This window comes from Ranitomeya variabilis, chromosome 1 (assembly GCF_051348905.1).
Source record: "Ranitomeya variabilis isolate aRanVar5 chromosome 1, aRanVar5.hap1, whole genome shotgun sequence".
Classification (NCBI taxonomy): Eukaryota; Metazoa; Chordata; class Amphibia; order Anura; family Dendrobatidae; genus Ranitomeya; species Ranitomeya variabilis.
In genome coordinates, this window is record NC_135232.1 from 608474814 (window position 1) to 608491258 (window position 16445).

At 47.3% G+C, this 16445-nt stretch overlaps 1 protein-coding gene across 2 annotated transcripts; it reads right to left on the reverse strand.

Annotated features, from left to right (window-relative positions):
* Positions 1 to 1193: 1193 nt before the first annotated feature.
* Positions 1194 to 13029, reverse strand: B4GALT3 (beta-1,4-galactosyltransferase 3). Of its 2 annotated transcripts, none has more exons than XM_077260540.1 (7): positions 12817 to 13029; positions 5208 to 5469; positions 4200 to 4435; positions 3931 to 4121; positions 3504 to 3626; positions 3224 to 3328; positions 1194 to 2251 (listed from the first exon to the last, which is right to left on the reverse strand). In XM_077260540.1, the coding sequence occupies exons 2-7, from the start codon at positions 5461 to 5463 to the stop codon at positions 1744 to 1746; spliced, it is 1419 nt and encodes a 472-aa protein (XP_077116655.1). In that variant the 5' UTR covers positions 5464 to 5469; positions 12817 to 13029; the 3' UTR covers positions 1194 to 1743. The 2 variants fall into 2 exon arrangements, with proteins under 2 accessions (XP_077116655.1, XP_077116656.1); XM_077260541.1 differs by lacking the exon at positions 12817 to 13029 and adding an exon at positions 12568 to 12726.
* Between the last annotated feature and the right edge of the window lie 3416 nt (positions 13030 to 16445).

Here is a 16445-nt window from a genome sequence, read left to right on the forward strand (position 1 = left end):
TTCTACAGTGGTGGTGAGAGGGAAGAGCACAGATACTATTGTGTGTAGGGGGTGGAGAGAGGAAAGAGCACAGACATTGGGGAAGAAAAGCATAGATACTTGTGCAGGGGGGAGAGAGGGAGCGCACATACATTGTGTAGGGTGGAGAAAGGGAAGAGCACAGACATTATTGTACAGGGGTTGAGAGGGAAGAGCACAGACATTGTGTAGGGGTGGAGAGAGGGAAGAGCACAGACATTGTACAGGGGTGGAGAGGGGGAAAAGCACAGAATTATTGTACAGTGGGGAAGAGGGAAGGGCACAGACATTATTGTACAGGGGTGGAAAGTGGGAAGAGCACACACATTGAGGTACAGTAGGGGAGAGAGGGAAGAGCACAACTAAATACCCAAAATATAAGCATACAAAACAATTCATACAAAATTCAACTCAAGGGCCATTTAAAGATAAAGAGAACTCAGAAACTAGAGACAAAGGCAACACATTAAAATTAAAAGATGAGCTAACAAACTATAATAAGGGAGAACACTGTCATAATGGACAGTTATAAATAAGGGAGGGCTCTTGTAATAAAAATTCACAAATAATGATTTACCAGCGATATCCAATACTCAGTCACTTTCTGGCATTTCTTCTCCACCTGGTCAATATTTTCCAGCCACAACTCGTCTCTGTTTAGTTTACTGTACAGAATATGTTCACAAGGACCAATCAGCCCCCTGCCTCGAAATGCAGTGTGGGTTGAGGGCACCTGATCACGGTGATGACACCAGTGTCAAGCCGCAGAGGAGGTGAATATGGTAGAGAAAGATAACTGCTGCATGGAGCCAAAGATTCAACAGTTTACTGTAAACAAGGAGTAATGAGTGCCACAGTATAGTGGGGCATATTAAAGGGAGACGCTCAGTACATAGAGGGGTTCAATATAGAGTAGAGGGGCAGCGAGGTAGGGGCACTGAGGATAGGACAACGATGCAGGGGAACCAGTGGGAGGAAGCAGGAGTGAATAGTAACATTGTGGAGGTTATCGTTCATAAGGGAGGACAGTGTTGATAGTATAGTTCATAAGGGCAGACAGTGTTGCGGTTACATTGTATAAGGGAGGACGCTGTGGACAATATACCATAAGTGCCACAACCTGGAGGTCATATTTTGTGCAATGGGACCATGATCAGAAGAAGAGACCATACAAGTAACTGTCACGTAATAATTTAATGACACTGCACCCACAACATTACCAGTGTCCGGCGCCCCTGAGGGGGTCACATCCCGCCGCCCCGCAACTCATCCAGCGTCTCCAAGTTCATAAATAGAATAATAAAATATTTGCAGTGGACAATTACATGAGGCAACGAAAGTGGCAGCCGTGGCGGGCGCCAGCAACACCTGGAAGAAATACTTTCACTCACAGCGATGGCGAGAGTCTGTCAGCAGCACGGAACGGTACATCCCTGGCACACGTATTTACAGTGGCCGTCGTCACAGTGAATCCTGATTCTCCTTGTGCAATGAGGCACTCAGTGGGGGAGGGAAACCGTAGGACAGTAGCCCCCCAGGCCAGGGTAGACTACCACATTCTCCCGGAGGGTGGGATACACAGCATGTAGCTTCTGTCACAATGTATTCTGCACCAGTGCGCTCACTGGAAATCCCTGGGCGTAGCGTGTCCTGTGCACCAGGACAAAGGTGGTGCCGGCATCTGTGCCAGTCTGGAGGGTAATCAACCAACCTATATATTGGAGCTCAGAGATGAGTGGCTCCGGGGGGTCTGCTACGTGCCGTCTGGTTGTGCGGCCTCCTCTGTACGTCGTCCTGCTCATTAACCGTCATCTTGGTTGTGTTTTTCTGGCTTCTCGGTCTCCTCCGTTTTAGAGAGTCTGTAGCTGGAGGATCCTGTTCCCGGGGGGCAGCGGTGGCTTTAGTCTCCCGTTTCTCCTGTCGTTCCCTCCTGGAGGGGACTGTCGCCTGGGCCGGGAGCGCTGAGGAGTTGTTGATGGAGGACTGGATGGATACAGTTAATCTTCCCCTGTTAGAGCCGCCATTGCCGTCGGCACTGCTGTTACTGTGCGTCTTCACAGGTGGAGGTGTAGGACCCCTTGATCTCAGGGGTTTCTGGGATCTGGGGTCGACGCCAATATCCACGGTCAGGTTCGTGTACAGGGCCTCCAGCTCTCTGGACAGGCGTGTGTAGGTCAGGGAGTTCATCCCATCTTGAGTCCACATCCTCTGGGTGCGGATCAGCAGGTCGAACCTGTGGGGACCCAATAATGTGGTATCAGCCCCTAATCACATTGGAATCGCATTGTACTGCAGACCAATCTGGCACATGGCTGTCACCATGTAGCTGCACTTACACTCCAGAGCTGAAGTCACTACACGTGTACAGCAGTTGCATCCAGAGCTAAAGTTACTATGATCTCGCCTTCAGAGCTGCACTCACTATGCTATAGTCACATTAGTATATCATATATACTCCTGTGACATACCGAGCTGCATTCACTATGTGAATGCACAAGTCGCATCCAGATCTGCAGTCACTACACTTGTGCACCAGTCGCATTCAGAGCTGCATTCACTATGCTATAGCCAGGTTAATACATCTTAAATACTCCTGTCACATCATGAGCTGCATTCACTATGTGCATGCACCAGTTGCATCCAAAGCTGCAGTCACTATACTTGTTCACCAGTCTCCTTCAGAGCTGTATTCACTATGCTACAGCAAGGTTAATGCATCTTATATCCTCATGTCACATCCACAATAATAATCGTGGTCCTGCTGCTTTGCTGTTAGCTCTCAGGCTGCTGCCCCTGGTATCTCACCGGCTGTAGTGAATTGTGGAAGATGTAGTGCCACAGCAGTGCATTATGGGATGTCAGCAGTATTTATCTGTACACAGTGGGCCTGCGCGGCTCATATACAGGCTCTTGGCAGTGCAGGGTCCCTCTGATCCGGATCATCGCTCGCTTCTTACCTTTCACTTTCTGATCTCATTAGTCCTTCTTGCTCGTTATCCCTGGAGCCGCAAGCATCCTAATAGACTTCTGCTTACATCAGATCTCTGCTTGTTGACTACTGACACCCCCTGACCTAATACTTCTCACAGCTGGAGGTTTGTTACAGTGTACTGGTGTCAGTAACACAATCAGCCCCTGTGTATCAGTGTAATGAGGGGAACTGATTCAATAATTAGAGGAGGATGATGGGTGTCGTTGTCCTCACCGGTGAGGGTTCTCCTCATTCCCTCTGTCGCCCTTGTGCTTCACCATCTTGTAATGGCCCACGGACACCGGCGGGCGGCTGATCTTCATTCCTGCCAGACGGACCCTGCGCAGAGAGACAGTGGGTCAGAACCGCAGAGCAAGAGTGACGCCTGCAGAAGGGGCACGGTACTGCAACTACAGGGAGCGCCCCACTGTACTGCCCCTACTGGAGGGGAACAGTAAAGAGGCTGACCCTGGAGGATTAGATACACAGTTCATACCCCAGCACGCACTCCTACCTGGTGGCGATGTCGTCATCCTCGCCTCCCCACCCCCAGTACTCATTGGGGAAGCCATTCATCTTCATGTATTGTTCAGGGGTCAGGGCGGACACCCCCCCAAAATACTGTGGATACGGGAGGCTGTGTAGGTGAAGCAGATGATAAATACGGGGCAAGAGGTTGTGAAAAGTCAGCGCAGGCGACAGTTAAGGGGCTAGGTGCGCTACTCTATGAACTTTTTGGAGTTTTATGCAAACCCTGCCCCTGAACACAGGCCCCACCCATGATTATAGCTATACCACCCCCAAATACATGGTGGTTACATTGTGCCTACATGCAGCCACCACTAGTGGGAGCTCTCTGTGGACTGTAGATTCTAATGGGAGCTATACACCACATTCAGCGAGCGCCTCCCCCGGGGATGACAGATCTACACAGTCCTCACCTGTAACTGAATTTGTTCATGGCGATGGAGGCATGCTTGGGGCTCCAGGGGTCACATACATACAAGTTGTGGTCGTTCTCCGGGATGAGATCCACATCATGAAGGAAAAGGCAGTCCCAGTCCTCGTCTTTCATGGCCTCCTTCACCCCAACGTTCAGGAGCTTAGCCCGATTGAATGTTGAGTTCCCCGACTGTAAAACATGGAGGATGTGAGGCGCAAGGCATGCAAAAACATAAAGATGGAGGTACGTAGGTGTGGGGGCTCCTACCTGATGTATGATGTAGATTCCATATTGCAGCTGCTGGCGCTGCAGGAACGGGTGTAGGTAGTAGAGCAAGTGCCGAAGGTGTGTCTCCCGATTCCGGTGAGGGATGATCACAGCGGTTTTATGTCGCGACTCACAGTTTGGCGGTTGGTACCTACCGCCCGTTCTCACCAATGGATTTTTCTCCTGTATCCGGCGTAAGCTGGGGACCCGACTGAAGGTGACTGTTATAGGGCCCACTGGCAAGGAGAAAACACAATCATCTCATGTACATACAGGCAGTATTATAGTAATTATATTCTTATACATAGGAGCAGTATTGTAGTTATATTCTTGTACATTGGGGGCAGTATTATAGTAGTTATATTCTTGTACATTGGGGGCAGTATTATAGTAGTTATATTCTTGTACATAGGGGACAGTATTATAGTAGTTATATTCTTGTACATAGGAGCAGTGTTATAGTAGTTATATTCTTGTACATAGGGGGCAGTATTATAGTAGTTATATTCTTGTACATAGGAGCAGTATTATAGTAGTTATATTCTTGTATATAGGGTGCAGCATTATAGTAGTTATATTCTTGTACATAGGGGGCAGTATTATAGTAGTTATATTCTTGTACATAGGGGGCAGTATTATAGTAGTTATATTCTTGTACATAGGGGGCAGTATTATAGTAGTTATATTCTTGTACATAGGGGGCAGTATTATAGTAGTTATATTCTTGTATATAGGGTGCAGCATTATAGTAGTTATATTCTTGTACATAGGAGCAGTATTATAGTAGTTATATTCTTGTACATAGGGTGCAGCATTATAGTAGTTATATTCTTGTACATTGGGGCAGCATTATAGTAGTTATATTCTTGTACATAGGGGGCAGTATTATAGCAGTTATATTCTTGTACATAGGGGGCAGTATTATAGCAGTTATATTCTTGTATATTGGGGGCAATATTACATAGTAGTATAGTAGTTGAACTGTATGTGTAGTTTTTTGTTACTTACACAAGTAAGGTGATTTTTCTGGGCACCATGGCAGTAGTCCTCCCACTTGTGTTCGGGGGTGATACGTGGACTGCAGGCGAGTGAGGTTGGTGTAAACATCATGGGTGCGGGTATAGTCAAAGTTTGGCTCTGAAGATCGCCCAAAGATGGATGCCAGGCTGCGCAGACCACCGAATGAGAAATACATCATGAAAGCGAACTGGAAGCCGATCAGCATGGCCAGCGTGCACGGTCGTTCCAGGACACGGCGGATCATATTCTTCTACAGGACACAGACAGCGGTGTTATTATCTGCACAGTCACTATGAAGCAGCGCAGCTAATTACTCGCACATTTATGGACTGTAAAAGTATTACCACCTGGCGGCCATATTTACTGACGGAGTACATGATTGTGTAACATCCAGAGAAGAAGCAGGTTCTCCATAGACTGACTAATCCTTAAGTGTGGGGACATTAACTACAAATTATTATAAATGGGAGATAGGGCACTAGTGGAGGTTTGTGAAGTCTCTGCAGCAGCTGGAGTGTTAATTAAGACCACGCCCTACACACAGAGGACAGGTAGAGAGTGACAGGCCCCACACTACACATGGAGGGCAGGGAGAGAGTGACAGACCCCACACTACACATGGAGGACAGAGAGAGAGTGACAGATCCCACACTACACATGGAGGGCAGGTAGAGAGTGACAGGCCCCACACTATACATGGAGGACAGGTAGAGAGTGACAGACCCCCGCACTACACATGGAGGACAGGTAGAGAGTGACAGACCCCACACTACAGATGGAGGACAGAGAGAGAGTGACAGATCCCACACTACACATGGAGGACAGAGAGAGAGTGACAGATCCCACACTACACATGGAGGACAGGTAGAGAGTGACAGGCCCCACACTACACATGGAGGGCAGGGAGAGAGTGACAGGCCCCACACTATACATGGAGGACAGGTAGAGAGTGACAGGCCCCACACTACACATGGAGGGCAGGGAGAGAGTGACAGATCCCACACTACAGATGGAGGGCAGGGAGAGAGTGACTGACCCCACACTACACATGGAGGGCAGGGAGAGAGTGACAGGCCCCACACTATACATGGAGGACAGGTAGAGAGTGACAGGCCCCACACTACACATGGAGGGCAGGGAGAGAGTGACAGATCCCACACTACAGATGGAGGGCAGGGAGAGAGTGACTGACCCCACACTACACATGGAGGGCAGGGAGAGAGTGACAGGCCCCACACTATACATGGAGGACAGGTAGAGAGTGACAGACCCCCGCACTACACATGGAGGGCAGGTAGAGAGTGACAGACCCCACACTACACATGGAGGGCAGGGAGAGAGTGACTGACCCCACACTACACATGGAGGGCAGGTAGAGAGTGACAGGCCCCACACTATACATGGATGACAGGTAGAGAGTGACAGACCCCCGCACTACACATGGAGGACAGGTAGAGAGTGACAGACCCCACACTACAGATGGAGGACAGAGAGAGAGTGACAGATCCCACACTACACATGGAGGGCAGGGAGAGAGTGACAGACCCCCGCACTACACATGGAGGACAGGTAGAGAGTGACAGACCCCACACTACAGATGGAGGACAGGTAGTGAGTGACAGACCCCACACTACACATGGAGGGCAGGGAGAGAGTGACTGACCCCACACTACACATGGAGGACAGGGAGAGAGTAACAGACCCCACACTACAGATGGAGGACAGGTAGTGAGTGACAGACCCCACACTACACACAGAGGACAGGTAGAGAGTGACAGGCCCCACACTACACATGGAGGACAGGTAGAGAGTGACAGACCCCACACTACACATGGAGGGCAGGGAGAGAGTGACAGACCCCCGCACTACACATGGAGGGCAGGGAGAGAGTGACAGGCCCCACACTATACATGGAGGACAGGTAGAGAGTGACAGACCCCACACTACACATGGAGGACAGGTAGAGAGTGACAGACCCCACACTACACATGGAGGCCAGGGAGAGAGTGACTGACCCCACACTACACATGGAGGGCAGGGAGAGAGTGACTGACCCCACACTACACATGGAGGACAGGGAAGGTAAAGTGATGTCAGCCAATGGGAGTAGATAGTTTGTTCAGGGGTCTTTTCGGTAAGCTGGGTTCTTCATAAAGGCCACAGCTTGTTTCACCATGTGAAGATCTCTTCGCTACAGACATAAATGATTGCACCGGGTGATGACACCCAGGAGATGAGGGGGACAGTATATAATGTGACACCCGGGCAATGAGGGGACGGTATTTAATGTGACACCCAGGAGATGAGTGGACAGTATATGTGACACTTAGAAGATGAGGGGACCGTATATTATGTGACACCCAGAAAATGAAGGGGGATGGTATGTAATGTGACACCCAGGAGATGAGGGGACTGTATATAATGTGACACCCAGGAAATTAAGTGACGGTCTATAATGTGACACCCAGGAGATGAGGGGACGGTCTATAATGTGACACCCAGGAGATGAGGGGACGGTCTATAATGTGACACCCAGGAGATGAGGGGACGGTCTATAATGTGACACCCAGGAGATGAAGGGACGGTCTATAATGTGACACCCAGGAGATGAAGGGGGACGGTATATAATGTGACACCCAGGAGATGAGGGGACGGTCTATAATGTGACACCCAGGAGATGAGGGGACGGTATATAACGTGACACTCAAGAGATGAAGGGACGGTCTATAATGTGACACCCAGGAGATGAGGGGACGGTATATAATGTGACACCCAGGAGATGAGGGGACAGTATATAATGTGACACAGGAAATGAGAGGACGGTATATAATGTGACACCCAGGAGATGAGAGGACGGTATATAATGTGACGCCCAGGAGATGAGGGGACGGTATATAATGTGACACAAGAAATGAGAGGACGGTATATAATGTGACACCCAGGAGATGAAGGGACGGTATATAATGTGACACCCAGGAGATGAAGGGACGGTATATAATGTGACACCCAGGAGATGAAGGGGGGACTGTATATAATGTGACACCCAGGAGATGAGGGGACGGTCTATAATGTGACACCCAGGAGATGAGGGGACGGTATATAACGTGACACTCAAGAGATGAAGGGACGGTCTATAATGTGACACCCAGGAGATGAGAGGACGGTCTATAATGTGACACCCAGGAGATGAGGGGACGGTATATAATGTGACACCCAGGAGATGAAGGGGGACGGTATATAATGTGACACCCAGGAGATGAGGGGACGGTCTATAATGTGACACCCAGGAGATGAGGGGACGGTATATAACGTGACACTCAAGAGATGAAGGGACGGTCTATAATGTGACACCCAGGAGATGAGGGGATGGTCTATAATGTGACACCCAGGAGATGAGGGGACGGTATATAATGTGACACCCAGGAAATGAGGGGAGACGGTATATGATGTGACACCCAGGAAATGAGGGGGGACGGTATATAATGTGACACACAGGAAATGAGAGGGGACGGTATATAATGTGACACCCAGTAGATGAGGGGACTGTATATAATGTGACACCCAGGAAATGAAGTGACGGTCTATAATGTGACACCCAGGAGATGAGGGGACGGTCTATAATGTGACACCCAGGAGATGAGGTCACGGTCTATAATGTGACACCCAGGAGATGAGGTCACGGTCTATAATGTGACACCCAGGAGATGAGGGGACGGTCTATAATGTGACACCCAGGAGATGAGGGGACGGTATATAACGTGACACTCAAGAGATGAAGGGACGGTATATAATGTGACACCCAGGAGATGAAGGGGGACGGTATATAATGTGACACCCAGGAGATGAGGGGACGGTCTATAATGTGACACCCAGGAGATGAGGGGACGGTATATAATGTGACAACCAGGAGATCAGAGGACGGTATGTAATGTGACACCCAGGAGATGAGGGGACGGTCTATAATGTGACACCCAGGAGATGAGAGGACGGTATATAATGTGACGCCCAGGAGATGAGGGGACGGTATATAATGTGACACAGGAAATGAGAGGACGGTATATAATGTGACACCCAGGAGATGAGGGGACGGTATATAATGTGACACCCAGGAGATGAGGGGATGGTATATAATGTGACACAGGAAATGAGAGGACGGTATATAATGTGACACAGGAAATGAGAGGACGGTATATAATGTGACACCCAGGAGATGAGAGGACGGTATATAATGTGACACCCAGAAGATGAGGGGACGGTATATAATGTGACCCAGGAAATGAGAGGACGGTATATAATGTGACACCCAGGAGATGAGAGGACGGTATATAATGTGACACCCAGGAGATGAGGGGACAGTATATAATGTGACACAGGAAATGAGGACGGTATATAATGTGACACCCAGGAGATGAGAGGACGGTATATAATGTGAAACCCAGGAGATGAGGGGACGGTATATAATGTGACACCCAGGAGATGAGGGGACGGTATATAATGTGACACCCAGGAGATGAGGGGACGGTATATAATGTGACACCCAGGAGATGAGAGGACGGTATATAATGTGACACAGGAAATGAGAGGACGGTATATAATGTGACACCCAGGAGATGAGGGGACAGTATATAATGTGACACCCAGGAGATGAGGGGACGGTATATAATGTGACACCCAGGAGATGAGGGGACGGTATATAATGTGACACAGGAAATGAGAGGACAGTATATAATGTGACACCCAGGAGATGAGGGGACGGTCTATAATGTGACACCCAGGAGATGAGGGGACGGTATATAATGTGACACCCAGGAGATGAGGGGACGGTATATAATGTGACACCCAGGAGATGAGGGGACGGTATATAATGTGACACCCAGGAGATGAGAGGACGGTATATAATGTGACACAGGAAATGAGAGGACGGTATATAATGTGACACCCAGGAGATGAGAGGACAGTATATAATGTGACACCCAGGAGATGAGGGGACGGTATATAATGTGACACCCAGGAGATGAGGGGACGGTATATAATGTGACACAGGAAATGAGAGGACAGTATATAATGTGACACCCAGGAGATGAGGGGACGGTCTATAATGTGACACCCAGGAGATGAGGGGACGGTATATAATGTGACACCCAGGAGATGAGGGGACGGTATATAATGTGACACCCAGGAGATGAGGGGACGGTATATAATGTGACACAGGAAATGAGAGGACGGTATATAATGTGACACCCAGGAGATGAGGGGACAGTATATAATGTGACACAGGAAATGAGAGGACGGTATATAATGTGACACCCAGGAGATGAGAGGACGGTATATAATGTGACACAGGAAATGAGAGGACGGTATATAATGTGACACCCAGGAGATGAGGGGACAGTATATAATGTGACACCCAGGAGATGAAGAGACGGTATATAATGTGACACAGGAAATGAGAGGACGGTATATAATGTGACACCCAGGAGATGAGGGGACAGTATATAATGTGACACCCAGGAGATGAGGGGACAGTATATAATGTGACACCCAGGAGATGAGGGGACGGTATATAATGTGACACCCAGGAGATGAGGGGACGGTATAAAGTGTGACACCCAGGAGATGAGAGGACAGTATATAATGTGACACCCAGGAGATGAGGGGGCAGTATATAATGTGACACCCAGGAGATGAGGGGACAGTATATAATGTGACACCCAGGAGATGAGGGGACGGTATATAATGTGACACCCAGGAGATGAGGGGACGGTATAAAGTGTGACACCCAGGAGATGAGAGGACAGTATATAATGTGACACCCAGGAGATGAGGGGGCAGTATATAATGTGACACCCAGGAGATGAGAGGACAGTATATAATGTGACACCCAGGAGATGAGGGGACGGTATATAATGTGACACCCAGGAGATGAGGGGACGGTATATAATGTGACACCCAGGAGATGAGGGGACGGTATATAATGTGACACCCAGGAGATGAGGGGACGGTATATAATGTGAAACCCAGGAGATGAGGGGACAGTATATAATGTGACACAGGAAATGAGGACGGTATATAATGTGAAACCCAGGAGATGAGGGGACGGTATATAATGTGACACCCAGGAGATGAGGGGACGGTATATAATGTGACACCCAGGAGATGAGGGGACGGTATATAATGTGACACCCAGGAGATGAGGGGATGGTATATAATGTGACACCCAGGAGATGAGGGGACGGTATATAATGTGACACAGGAAATGAGAGGACGGTATATAATGTGACACCCAGGAGATGAGAGGACAGTATATAATGTGACACCCAGGAGATGAGGGGGCAGTATATAATGTGACACCCAGGAGATGAGAGGACAGTATATAATGTGACACCCAGGAGATGAGGGGACGGTATATAATGTGACACCCAGGAGATGAGGGGACGGTATATAATGTGACACCCAGGAGATGAGGGGACGGTATATAATGTGACACAGGAAATGAGAGGACGTTATATAATGTGACACCCAGGAGATGAGGGGGGACGACGGTATGTAACGTGACTGATGATGGAGAGCCACATCCTGCTTGTAGCTGGGCAGAGCATTGGAAGTAAGGACCCAAAATCAGCCATGGGCTCCAATCTCCGACCAGAACATGCTGCACTGGAAACAGTCAGCAGGAGAGGTGGCTCCACATCACCAACCACAGTTGCTATGGAAACATGAGCTTCCATAGTGCCAATCAGGGCTGGAAAGAAGGATTGCCCCATTAACTCCTCGCTCGCTTCTAAGTTGAACTAAAAATGTAAAATATGAAATACATGGAAATATCCACCAGACGTGTCCAGAGCCGCCGCTGCCACCACACTGGCGAGTCACAAGCACGTAATGACAAGAAAACGCAACAAAAAGAAGGAAAATATAAAAATACATGTAAAAGGGACAGCAGCAAAGAGAAACAAAATGACATGAAAAAAAAATGACAAAACAAAGATTGCCAAAAAAAAAATAAAAAAAATGAAAAACCCACTAAAAGATGCAAAATATGACACAAAAAGAAATAAAAAAGCAAAAAATACAAAATATGACAAAATAAAGGTAATATTAGTATATAAGAAATGAAAATAGAATATTCCATTAGTGAAAAAAGGAAAAAAAAATATAAAGGACCCACAACATAACCATAAATAAACAATAGTATAAAATATACAACCAGAAGAGGAAAAAGAAAAAATATTGAAAAAAAAATAAAGTAAGAAAATATAAAGTAATAATAAAAAAAAAATCATAAAAAAAGCAATTAGAAAATAGCAGAGAAATAAATAAATCATCGCTTCCGATCCTTCCTCCCCACCTGCTGGGAGTGTGATGGATGCTACTACTCCCCCTATGATCCTCGCACACCCCCATCATTACATAACAGGCAGGTCCCATTTTTGGGGTATTTTTTGGCGTTTCCCATAGCTCCGCTGTACGCTGTAGCCATGTACAGCTCCATACTCGCCGCTGCCCAGAAGAGCTTGCACTCCATGCATGGTGGGGCTGATGCTGTCCCCTAGGGGCAGGTGCGGAGCGTTACGCCTGGGGGTGGCGGAGCACTCACCTGCAGATCTTCAGCCCTGGGATCAGAGGTAATAGGGCTGCCAGCAGCAGAACGTCTCTGTCATGGCCTCGGTGTCTCCCCTCCCTTCCTCTTTGGTTTCTGGTCGCTCCTCCCCGCCATCCTCCTCCTCCTCCTCCTCCTCCTCCTCCTCTGCTTCCCCAAACAAGCAGTCAGCTGCAGAGCATGCCCTTGCCCACTGATGCCCCAGGGCCTGCAGGCGGGGCCCCGTTGGCTTCAAGGCACTCACCTGGCCAGTTTGCACCTGTACAGTCAGGTGTGGAGCCGCACAGCTTGTTCTTCGGATCAATTTACAAATACCTCGGAGTTGACGACGCGAAGGAGCAAATAGGCGAGGCCGGTGCGGACAGACGGGCATGAATCTAGAAGCCTGGCTCCCGATTCTGCACCTGGCATCGGTCGCATTGGTAAACATGTTGCGCAAATCTTTTAACGTCAAAATTCCATCACGTAGGCCCGATGCGACGGCAACATCCAATAATCCGGAATGTTTGATCACCTGGCACGGTCAGGAGGCGGAATTATTCCGGAATCTTACACCGCCAGCAGAATCCTGATGAAAAGAAATAGAATAAAAAATGATTCAATTAGTAAATTTTTTCTTTAAAAATTTGAAAACTGAACGAAGAGGAATAGTCCAGCCCAGCCCTCCTGACTCTTCCCTAGATTTTACAAGATGTTATTCTGCGTATGGCCCTTTAAGGACTAGGTTTGTCGCACGGCTGTTATATAGGGAGGTGAGAAATCCCAATGAAATGCGGGCTCTTCGTGGTGAAGTGACGGCAGGTGGCGCTGTTTCATGGTGGCGAATGGTCACTGAGCAGAGAAAGAATAAGCCCTGCGTGCAGATGAGGCGCCATCCACGGGACTGCGTGATGGCTGGTATGATACTATGGCATCCATCAGTCCCAGCAACTATATCATAGGGTTAACCCTTTTGATTTCACTTACAATAAGGCCTCTTTCACGTGTCAGTGACTCCAGTACATGTGGTGACAGTTTTCACACATAGCAGAGACACGTACACACCTATACCTATACAAGTGAATGGGTCTGTGCACAAGTCAGTGTGTTTCTACGGACCATATGTCCGCTTTTTACCAGCAGCATAGGCCACAAAGCATCCTGTACATGTGCACATGGATGACATCCGTGTGTCATCAGTGTGACACGTCCTGACGCCTGGGAAGCAGCGGTATGGTTAGTGCTGTTCCCAGGTGCTGAAGACGGCTCTCCTCATTCGCCCCTGCTCTGCCGACGATCAGCAAGAGCAGGGGAGAATGATGAGAGCTGCTTTCAAGTGAGAACAATGACAGCAGGAGCAGCTGATGAGGGTATTCATCACCCACCGCCTGCACTATAAATAAATAAATGAAAAAAACAGCTTGGGTTCCCCTATAATTTTTGATAACCAGCCAGGGTGCAGCTCTCAGCTATCTGCTTCAGCAAGACTGGTTATAAAGAATAGAAGGATCCCTCCGCTTTTTTTTTTTTTTTTCAATTATTTAAATAAAAAATGGAATGGGGTTCCCCCCTATTTTCAACATACAGCCAAGCTAAAGCAGACAGCCGGGGGCTGTTATTCTCAAGCTGGTAAGGGGTCATGGATACTGGCCCCCCTAGCCTAAAAATAGCAGCCCGCAGCTGCTCAGAAAAGGCACATCTATTAGATGCACCAATTCTGGCGCTTTGCCTGGCTCTTCCCAGTTGCCCTGTAGTGGTGGCAAGTGGGGTTAATATTTATGGGGTTGATGTCACCTTTGTATTGTCCAATGACATCAAGCCCATGGCTTAGTAATGGAGAGGCATCAAAAAGACACCTCTCCATTACTAATCCTATAGTTATATGGTAAATAAAGACACAGCAAGAATAAAGTCCTTTATTAGAAATAAAACACAACACAGTTTTCCATTTTTATTTAAAAATAACAAACATAGTTATACAATCAGAGAATTATAAATCCGAGCACATACAGTCATGGCCAAAAGTATTGACACCCCTGAAATTCTATCAGATAATACTCAGTTTCTTCCTGAAAATGATTGCAAACACAAATTCTTTGTTATTATTATCTTCATTTAATTTGTCTTAAATGAAAAAACACAAAAAGAATTGTCCTAAAGCCAAATTGGATATAATTCCACACCAAACATAAAAAAGGGGGTGGACAAAAGTATCGGCACTGTTCGAAAAACCATGTGATGCTTCTCTAATTTGTGTAATTAACAGCACCTGTAACTTACCTGTGGCACCTAACAGGTGTTGGCAATAACTAAATCACACTTGCAGCCAGTTGACATGGATTAAAGTTGACTCAACCTCTGTCCTGTGTCCTTGTGTGTACCACATTGAGCATGGAGAAAAGAAAGAAGACGAAAGAACTGTCTGAGGACTTGAGAAACCAAATTGTGAGGAAGCATGAGCAATCTCAAGGCTACAAGTCCATCTCCAAAGACCTGAATGTTCCTGTGTCTACTGTGGGCAGAAGTCATCAAGAAGTTTAAAGCCCATGGCACTGTGGCTAACCTCCCTAGATGTGGACGGAAAAGAAAAATTGGCAAGAGATTTCAAGGCAAGATTGTGCGGATGTTGGATAAAGAACCTCGACTAACATCCAAACAAGTTCAAGCTGCCCTGCAGTCCGAGGGTACAACAGTGTCAACCCTTACTATCCGACGGCGTCTGAATGAAAAGGGACTGTATAGTAGGAGACCCAGGAAGACCCCACTTCTTACCCCGAGACATAAAAAGCCAGGCTGGAGTTTGCCAAAACTTACCTGAAAAAGCCTAAAACGTTTTGGAAGAATGTTCTCTGGTCAGATGAGACAAAAGTAGAGCTTTTTGGGCAAAGGCATCAACATAGAGTTTACAGGAGAAAAAAAGAGGCATTCAAAGAAAAGAACACGGTCCCTACAGTCAAACATGGCGGAGGTTCCCTGATGTTTTGGGGTTGCTTTGCTCCCTCTGGCACTGGACTGCTTGACCGTGTGCATGGCAAAAAAACTAGAAAATGGTTTGAGAGAAAGCACTGGAGACTTCTAAGGTGGCCAGCAATGAGTCCAGACCTGAATCCCATAGAACACCTGTGGAGAGATCTAAAAATGGCAGTTTGGAGAAGGCACCCTTCAAATGTCAGGGACCTGGAGCAGTTTGCCAAAGAAGAATGGTCTAAAATTCCAGCAGAGCATTGTAAGAAACTCATTGATGGTTACCGGAAGCGGTTGGTCGCAGTTATTTTGGCTAAAGGTTGTGCAACCAAGTATTAGGCTGAGGGTGCCAATACTTTTGTCTGGCCCATTTTTGGAGTTTTGTGTGAAATGATCAATGTTTTGCTTTTTGCTTCATTCTCTTTTGTGTTTTTTCATTTAAGACAAATTAAATGAAGATAATAATACCAAAGAATTTGTGTTTGCAATCATTTTCAGGAAGAAACTGAGTATTATCTGACAGAATTGCAGGGGTGTCAATACTTTTGTCCATGACTGTACATATGTCATACGGTTACTGACTACTAAGATGTGTAAGTATAATCATAGACTCCTACAAATATATATCAAATTAGAATAATTGGAGTCAAACAATGATATCAAGTAAACAAAAGCAATTTATT

Excerpts from the sequence above, each read along its gene's own strand:
- B4GALT3 (XM_077260540.1), bottom strand. The coding sequence starts at position 5,463 with ATGATCCGCCGTGTCCTGGAACGACCGTGCACGCTGGCCATGCTGATC. Across the intron at positions 4,436-5,207 it reads AGAAAAATCACCTTACTTGT|TGGGCCCTATAACAGTCACC; the intron begins GTAAGTAACAAA and ends TCTCCTTGCCAG. Across the intron at positions 3,329-3,503 it reads GATGACGACATCGCCACCAG|GGTCCGTCTGGCAGGAATGA; the intron begins GTAGGAGTGCGT and ends CTCTCTGCGCAG.